Genomic DNA, 9,892 nt, shown 5'->3' with positions numbered 1-9,892 from the left:
TAGACAAGTCTACAAACAAGTGGAATCACAAGTGTTGTGATTTTTTAGTTTAGTTGGCTTTAAGATCCAATTTATGGGATAAGATACAATAGGCCTGACAATCGTGTCGTGTTCGGGTTGGCGGGTCAAAATATGTCAACCCAAACACGACCCATTTAAATATACAGGTCACGGGTTGGCGAGTTTGGAACAGAAACCCATATATGACCCGCCAACCCATTTATTTATACGGGTTCACAGGTTGCCGGGTTCGTGGGTCCAAATTTTAGACATTTAAGTCTTAAACATCCAAATGGAAATTAAAAACATTCATAGAAACATGTTACAGACTTAGCATTATAAGTTACGACATACGTCCTTAGATCATCCACCACGAGTCAAAATATCAAAATTGTCAAATGGTCTATGAATCAATGGTATATATTATATAATACTTAATAAATATTAATACTTGATATATAAATACATTTAAAAATAAAATAATTTTTTTATTAAGAATATAAACGGGTTGGCGGGTCAACCCGTTTATTTTTTGAGAAACCCATATATGACGCATTTAATAAATGAGTTGGTGGGTTGACGGGTTAGCAGATTGGCGGGTTGAAAAACTCAACCCAAACCCATTTATTTCGTGTCGTGTCGCGGGTCGTATCGAGAATTGCCAGCCCTAAGATACAACATCAGTATGTACAAGATCATGCAACTTTTGCAGACACATCGCCCTAATATACCGTGAGGTAAACGTTTTGCTGATAAAGATAACTCCCATACACAATCATATCCTTCTGCAGAAAAGTTGTTGGCAGTTAACCATGGTAGGCGTAACATAGACCATGTTTTGACGAAGCTACCCCTCTGAAACGCTCTTCATGTATGTTATAGCCTAAGAAGGTTACAACCTTTGATACTTTTGCAACTTTAATTTCATTTAACTTTTTGGGGAAAAGAATCGGGAGGGTAACTAACTATTGAGTTTGTTCACATTTGGTCTCCTTGAAAGATCTAATATGCTCAAGAGTCATATTAGAATAATATTTGCTAATTAACATATGCTACTAAGGGTCACACTAACAACAACTTGATACAATTGATTATTTATTTCAAATTGATTTTAATAAATATTCATAAACTCTTAAAATAAGTTGGGAAAATATTCATTTCAAGGAAATAATTACTTTACAATACAAGTAACATTAAAATTCATATGATATGAATTAAGCAAGTCATGTACAACATTTTGGACTATAAAAACTTTTTTGACTTTTATCTAAATGTTAAAGTTTATATTTTATAAACTAATTTTTATAAAGTTAACCAAAACTTGTTTCTTTTTGTGCCCAAAAACGTGGCTTGTCCTTGGCTAGGGAGGGATGGTCTTTTGATTTAATTAATCAAAAGAACATGTCTTAAGGAAGTATGCTTGAGACATGATAATGAGCTAGAGACATGGAGCTTATATCTCTTGGTTATTAACTATGCTTTATGCTTTAAGTGAGGTATTCATCTTTGGTCTTTATACAAGATGAAAACGGTAGATGCATAAGTGCTAAAGGCTCTCTCTCAAGCTTCTTTTTTTCATGCATTAAGATCTTCTTAAGTTATTTGTTTTTCATGCTCTCTTGGGTCAAATACTTAGGTATTTGTTTCCAAGCTTAAGAGTTAACAAAAGAACTAACATCTCTTCAAGTTGATCAATTGTTGGTGTCTTGAAGTTCATTCATCTTCTTCAACATCCAAGCCTCCCCTAGAAGACCAAAAGTTCTTCAAAGGTTGTTGTTGCTTACTTCTTCTGTGGTTGTGTTTTTATCTTTTCATTTCTTGCAAGAAGATCCTTGGTGGATCATAATTTGTTATTAAGTTCGAAATTTACAAGACTTCTGTTGCTATTATTTTGAGTTTTTGGAAACTAATTTTGGAAAAAATCCAACAATTTCATTTTTTTTACCCAATATACTATTGAACTTGTTGTTTGTGTTTACCATAACCCTTTTCACGGGTTATCACTTGTGATAACCGGTGAAAAGGGTTATGGTGAGCACAAACAACAAGTTCGATGACATATTGGGTACAAAGAAAAAGGAAAGTGACCAAATGTGAACAAACTCAATAATTAGTTACCATCCTGAGTCATTTTCCCATTTTATATTAAAAAAATAATTAAAACAAAACTAGAACACTAATCCATTCATCTTTCTCCTGTCGACATATTATGTTCTTTTATCTTCAGAGCAAGCATTATTTTTATTGGTAAACCTGACCATCAATCCGTTATCTCCCCTGTCTCCTTAGGCTACTACTACTCGGTGCATAAAAACAAGATGAGGTCGGAGATTCCATCATCACTGTCATAATTATATTTGTTTTTCTTTTAATTATAAAATAAGGTTCTATGAATCCTGATAGTTTTGTGATATTTGTAGAACTTTGAATGCTATTGTGTCGGAATTATAGAATTGCAAGTTAAGAGATGAATGTTACTCTAGTAATGCTACTTGTAATGTATTAAAATGTAATTTCTTTATCAGAGTTTCGTTTTCGGCAAAAATAGTGGTGGCCGGAAACAATTATGGTTGTCGGAAACTATCAATTCATGCGTCAAAATTGTGAATAGTCTGGCAAATAAAGGTTGTCATTCCGATCACCATACCTTAAATTAACCCATAAGATTAGTAGTTGTCACAATGCCACTATTTACAGTAAAGATAATATATGAGATAATAGGAACCATTAACGCTTGTTATTTTCTTCTGTATTTTTTTTCTTTTTTGGATAACCTTCGACGAGAGCCTTTGCGCCACCGGTGAACTACCCTACCCCACCCACACACACAATGATGACCTATCGCATCCTCGTATGTAGTGCCATAAACCTATCTTTCATGTGTCAAAGCTCCTTTTCTAAAACACATGAGTTTATTTGGTTTTTACTTTCTTGTAAAATATGTGGGCTAGTAGAAAAATATCTTAGGTCACCAACCCATCTCAACTTGCATACTTGGCGTCATGTAGCCATTGAGTGAGAATGTTTCACCGTGTTCTTTTTATGAAAAAAATTTAAAGACAAGGCAGACAAAATGAGGTAAAATATGGGAAAATGTCATATTAGCCCATTTAACTTGTTATATTTGTTTTATTTGTACATTAAATGAATGAACTCTCTTTTTGGTGTAAAGGTTATTATTGAGAAAATGAACTTGTCACATTTGTTGGGTTTTTTTTTTTTTTTTTTTTTTTTTTTTTTAAAATTTTTGTTTTGTTTTGATTTTTTTTTGTTATTTTTTTTTGTGTTTAAATACAGTCTATCAAAATATTCATTTTAACTTATATCGGTATAGAACCGATAAGAAGTTAAAAAACTCTTTTTTTAAGCTTACCCAGACACCCACAAAGTCCACATTATACCTATGTAAAACAAAAAAAAAAAACTTAAATAATCGTTAAATTTTTTTTTTGGGTTAAAATGATATTATTCCTTGAGTAAATTACATGAATTATGTGTCGTATAGGTGCCAAAAGGCACGTTCAATCTCTATTTTAAAAAATTAACTAGAACCGTCCATCATATCATTAAAAAGTATATGTTTCATCCCTCTTTAGTTTAAATATGCACGATTTCACCCATTGCTAGACATAAAATGACAATTATGCCATTTCATTTCCTTTTTCATTTATTTTTATTTGTTTATTATTTATTTATTGATTGATTTTCTATTATCTAAACTAATAAAGCCTAAGACGTGAAATGATAAATAAACAAAATAAAATTGGACTATCCCTCTTGCTGCCGTCGCTGTCTAGGTTTTTTTTTAATCTAAAAATAATAAATAAACAAAATAAAATTAAAAATAAAATTATTAAAAATAAAATAGTCATTTAATGTTAACAGGACTAAGGATGCAAGAGAATACATATTCAGAAACTATCCAAATTAATTTTTAAAATAAAATTAAGCGTGCTTTTGAGATATGTATGATAACATATGGAATGATAGTAATAATTTATCCTTATTTTAAAAGATTAATAATTTACCCTTATTCCTTCTTTTTATTGCTTGGTGACGAAAGATATTTCTCGTTTGCACCAAATCCTTTGATTTTTTATTTTATTTTTCCATCAAGCAATTAGGGTTTCAATAGTATGGCTCAACCAGCTGCGCAATTAGCATCAATGAACGAGGACAAATCCTATAGCCACCATCAGCAGGAGGAATTCAAAGTTTCTGTCACCTCAAAACCATGTCCAGATATGCTCAATGGTAATTTCTGCTAGTCATTTACTACTGCTATTTACACTGCATATCACACGGAAACAGGTGATTCATGTGAACTGCTTGCGGATGGTTGAAGAAAGTGTTTATACTTACCATTCCGTTTCTGTTAGCACTAGTCTCCTTTGAGAAATTTAGCGTAAAAATGGTTTAAATCAAGAGTGCAATACTGTTCCCAGGGAAACTTTCCTTTCTTAATGATAACAAACAGTTCTTCGTTTTTTTTTCCTAGAAAATTCGACATGAGATAGATTGTTGTTTTCATAAAAAGATGAAATCGCTATTTAGTTCTCATGTATAATGTTTAAGTATTACTTCACAACTAAATCAAAGGATTAAAATTGGGCGTATGCACTAGAATTGATGTTTAATCTTGTTGAAAAGTTAAAAGAATATTGCAATTGTCTGTAGATGAATGTGGTGCTAACTTTGTGATTGGTAATACTTCAAAGGATCTAGAAAGGATTACATGAAAACTTGTATCCCTTTATATGAAGCATCAATCAAAGGTGATTGGAAGACTGCTAAAGAGATTCTTGATAGAAAGCCAGAGTTGGTAAGGTATAGTATCACTGGGAATGGGGATACAGCGCTTCATATTGCTGCATCGGCCAAAAGCACCAAACAGAGTGAAGATTTTTTGGAACATCTGCTGACTTACATGGAAAACAAGGACCTGGAACTTGAAAATAGCAGCTCCAACACTGCCCTCTGTTTAGCAGCTACAGCTGGAAATGTTAAAATGGTTAAGATTATGGCGGAAAAGAACAGGGCCTTGGTGGCAATCACTGATAGTGAAGGAATGACTCCGCTGTATAAGGCTGCCCTGTATGGAAATTATGAGGTGGTGAAGTATCTGTATGAAAATTTGGGTGGAAATAATTGGGCACCTCAGCACCATAGTCGTCTTCTTTTACAATGTGTCGAGAATAATATGTTTGGTAAGCATATGTAGTTATTTTACATTTTCTCTGTGTTGTCTTATCATTAGTTTAGCTGTACTAAAAGAGCTTTATTTTATGCTTTCGTTGTTATTGTTTTAAGTGTGGATTTTTGTTGCTTTTGTGATAGCAGTTTTTCCTCACAAATGATTTCCTTAACATTTTTAGATATTGCACTCAAGATAGTGAAAGAGCACCCTGAACTTGATAGTAATGGAAGTGTGCTTGGAGTTTTGGCTCGAAAGCCTGATGTATTTGCTGAAACAGAATCTGATATCTTCAAGAGAACCTTCAATTGGGGTAAACAAAGCATCCTTACTCCTTGATCATTCATTTTTTACTTGTAAATATCTGGTATGTATATCATGACTTTTTGTGTTACTTAAAAAATTTTCAGTCATTCATCCAAAGTTGCAAGCTTTTGAAAAAGAAAGTAAAGCTAAAGCATTGGAGTTACTAAGGATCATTTGGAAGAATATATCTGAGAAGCGTAAGATTGAAATTGATGACATACTGAGAGGGCCCCCTGATCCTCCTCCTCCCATTATGCAAGGTGATATTGAGAAAAAGCCTGTTGAAATATGGAACACGGTTAAAGAGCCTGCTGCTACAATTTGGAATAATCCGAATGCGGTTAGAAAGTATTCTTCTAGAATACTATTTGTTGCTGCAGAAATGGGGAATACCAGATATTTAGTTGAGCTTATCCGTCAGTATCCTGATCTGATATGGAAAGTAAATGATAAAAATCAAAGTATATTTCACATTGCTGTAAAACATCGCCATGAGGGTATCTACAATCTGATGTATGAGATAGGATCAATGAAGGATCTGATAACTCCTCTCAAAGATGAAAATGACAACACTATGTTGCATTTAGTTGGGAAGACTGCCAAGAAAAAGCAACTTGAGGATGTGTCGAGAGTTGTTGCTTTACAGATGCAACGGGAACTTTTATGGTTCAAGGTACATTAATCTCTTCTAGGTTGAAGTTCTCATGCACATTATCTTTCTCTTTTTCATTTATATTATCTCCTTTTTCCTTTTAAATTACTTTTTGGGCTAAATGCAAAAAATAGCAGATAACAAAGTACATTGCTATATTTTTGCATTTAACCCCTACTTTTTTTAATATATATATATTCTTATATGATGGACATGCATAGTTGTCACCTCAATAAAATAAAATTGATATGCTCGGTTTATGTTGTAGGAAGTAGAGAAGATGATCCCACCTTCTTATCGGAAACAGAAGAACAAAGTAGGTCTAACACCACATGAGTTATTTACCGAGGAACACAAAGAGCTAGTCAGACAAGGTGAGAATTGGATGAAAGATAAGGCTAGCCAATGTATGGTGGTTGCCACCCTTGTTGCCACCATAGTGTTTGCTGCAACTTTTACAGCGCCAGGGGGATACAATCAGGCTGATGTTGTCCCTTACTTTTACCGAAAAGGAACCTTTATAGTTTTCGCAGTAGCAGATACCATATCTTTGTTCTCATCATCAACTTCAGTCCTCTTGTTCTTATCTATCCTCACGTCTCGTTATGCAGAACGTGATTTTTTGGAATCGTTACCCATAAAGCTAATGTTAGGTCTGGCAACACTTTTCCTCTCCATAACAACCATGATGGTTGCTCTTAGTGTTGGCTTCTTTGTGTTGTACATGAAATGGATAACCCTTCTTGCTACCCTTCTTGCTACCATGCCACTTCTCTTATTTGCTATGTTGCAATTTCCTCTGTTAAAAGATGTTACTCGCTCGTCATATGCTTCCAGGCACCTCTTTCGGCCCAAGAAACATGTTCTTTACTATGAAAACTCCAACTCTAACTCTCGTCGTTGGTTCCCATTTACATTCCCTTTCGTTTCAAGTTGTACCTCAAAGATAATGAAATTGTTGTAAGTTTAACAATTCCTGTTGTAATATCATTCCGAATGTGTCCTAGTTTGTCGTTCTATTTATTTCATTCCATAACATGAGATTGAGACCCAACTATGTCACATGGCATAACCCATTTGTAGTTACACCTCAAGTTTACCACATTTTTATTATTTTGTCACACAAGGAATGGTCGCAATTGCATGCCACATTTACTTTTTAATTTATTTAAACAATGAAAGCAAAAAAACTACATGTTATATATATATATATATATATATATATATATATATATATATATATGTATATATATTTTCAATTTTAATTTTTATCGCTAAAGCCATGTTGTGTTGGGTGTAGTGACTTGTATCTTGCCTAATGTCACAAGTTTTTACTTCGTATGCTCTTTTTTTTGAAAGAAATCGAACTATTTGCTTTATTTTTCATTTAGGTCTGCGATCTTCGACTTCATTACTTTTATGTCATCTGAATGTTTGGCTTCACCCATGTCCTTGCGTTTGGCTTTGTGCCTTACCATTGGGCCTAAATGAAAAAAAAAAAATCAAAACGTCCATGTAGTATGCCTCTAAAAGACGAACCAAATTTGTTTTGATGAATAATAGTGCATGAAGGCTTTTCAAAATTTAAAGGGGCGGTTTTCCCAAGCATCAATATTGCGATCACCCAATTGGTGATAACCTTTTGAAATTATATGTGATTATGTGGTTGATGTTGTGCACAAGTGAATAAAAAACTTGTTGTAATCTCTTATGTTAGCAAAACTTTTTCTGATGCACAAGTAAATTATACAAAGACAAAAAGAGTTGTTAGGGTTGCCTTTGCTATAGACAAAGATCATTGTTTTTTCAAATCGTAGTGCTTTACGACATCTCATGCAAAAGAAAGACGATAAACCTAGGCTTATTAGATGGATCTTGCTATTACAAGAATTTGACCTAAATTCAACATAAAAAAGGAAGTAATAGTGTAGTAGTTGATCACTCATCTAGACTCCCATTTATATATCAAACAACTTCAAGGAAGAAATTAGGGATAAGCGGAAAGAACAATTATTAAATATTAATGGATTACCTTGGTTTGCTAACATTATGAATTATTTGGATACTAGAAAGATGTCATGGCATTGGAAGAAACAAAAGATGAAACATTTCTTGTTGCAAGCAAAGCGATGTATTTGGGACAATTCATACTTATTCAAAATTTGATCATATTAAATAATCTGGAGATATGTTCTTAATCATGAAATTTCATATTTATTGGCTCATTGTCATCTATACATGTGCGGAGGGAATTTTAGTGCTCAAAAGACGAGTACTGAGTTTTTGATTCAAGCTTCTTTTGGCCTATAATTTTTCATGATGCATATGTGTTTGTTAAATCCTACTTAAAATGCCAACAACTTGGAGGGAGTGGGTCTTAAAGAGAGACCAAATGCCTTTAAACCCTATTCTTGTGGTTGAAAATTTTGATGTGTCGTGAATTGACTTCATGAATTCATTTCCATATCTTTTGGAAATTTGTGTACTCTAGTAGTTGTTGACTATGTCACAAAGCGGATTGAAGAGGAGGCTACTAGAACCAATGATCATCACAAATTGTGTAATTTTGTCAAAAATAACATTTTCGTAAGACATAGAATTCCCCGACAAAATACCCGGTCCTCCCATACTTAGGGTTCGAACCATCACCAATTGGTGCACCAACACTCTATCCCACAGACTGTCTCCACCAGTAACATCGCACCTAATCCCGTAAGGTGCTACATAACGCTCGATGATCTCTCTGACAGAGGTCAAGCAACTCTAAAACCCTGAATCTCGTATGAAATCCTCAGAACTTCCCATCATGACGGCCTCTTAGTCATTCAGAATCTCATACCATTCCATCACCGGACCTCCCAATTGTCCAGTACTAACCCTGACTCTTAGTCTGGAAATAATAGACTATCATTCTCCTCCTCCTTTGACTCCTCAACCAATGCCCCATCACGTCCCTTATCATAAGAGCAGAACCCTCATTTCCACTCTGGATACCCGTCAAAGACAATAAGAGTCACCCCCTGATATACTCCTCTTGATCGTCCGACACTGTAGCTAACACATGCCCTACCATACTCAAATAGGGTGTATCCTGGTCCCTGACCATCTCAGTCCCCACTGACGACCTGATCAAGCTATATGTTTACCTCGCGACAAACCTACCGACAAATACTCTGATTAAAGATCTCCACCAGTGCAATCCCACAAGTCTCACTCCCTAGCTCAGAAACCGAGATCTCGACACCTCTTACGTCTCCCACAGGAAACGGGAATAGCACCCTTCGGGTCACAGAAAGTGACATCTCCACTATCGGCCGGTCGCCCAGCTCAAATCGTATTCTTCCATAACGCACCATCCCTGCTCAACCATGAGTCTTGCGTCTCCACTAGCATATCACTAACAATTCTTCGGAGCTAACTCGATTCCCCTCTCAAGGGATGCTCCACTAAAACTTGTTCATCCTGGCCTTCGGGCCCCACACCCCTCTACATCCGACCTCGGTCTAGATAATCTCCATGGAATAACCGGTAAAACCAGAAGCACTAACCGCCACATATCATGGCACTCGAACCATGTCCTCTCTTCTCAACCCGACTCAAATCATAGTACTCGAACCATGGCATCGCCTCTCGATCTGCTACAAATCATGGTACTCGATCCATGACATCACCTCTCGATCTGCTACCAATCATGGTACTCGAACCATGACATCACCTCTCGATCTGCTACTAATCATGGT

At 35.0% G+C, this 9,892-nt stretch overlaps 1 protein-coding gene across 2 annotated transcripts; it reads left to right on the top strand.

Annotated features, from left to right (window-relative positions):
* The first annotated feature begins 4,053 nt into the window (after positions 1-4,053).
* On the top strand, positions 4,054-7,158 carry LOC111883385 (uncharacterized). 2 transcript variants are annotated; one of them, XM_023879710.2, is made up of 5 exons: positions 4,054-4,254; positions 4,719-5,207; positions 5,376-5,507; positions 5,605-6,173; positions 6,421-7,158. In XM_023879710.2, the coding sequence occupies exons 1-5, from the start codon at positions 4,137-4,139 to the stop codon at positions 7,114-7,116; spliced, it is 2,004 nt and encodes a 667-aa protein (XP_023735478.1). In that variant the 5' UTR covers positions 4,054-4,136; the 3' UTR covers positions 7,117-7,158. The 2 variants fall into 2 exon arrangements, with proteins under 2 accessions (XP_023735478.1, XP_023735479.1); XM_023879711.2 differs by having other exon boundaries at positions 4,119-4,254; positions 4,678-5,207.
* The last annotated feature ends 2,734 nt before the right edge of the window (positions 7,159-9,892 follow it).

Source organism: Lactuca sativa, chromosome 2, assembly GCF_002870075.4.
Source record: "Lactuca sativa cultivar Salinas chromosome 2, Lsat_Salinas_v11, whole genome shotgun sequence".
Taxonomy (NCBI): Eukaryota; Viridiplantae; Streptophyta; class Magnoliopsida; order Asterales; family Asteraceae; genus Lactuca; species Lactuca sativa.
This window is presented reverse-complemented; position numbering and strand designations above follow the sequence as displayed.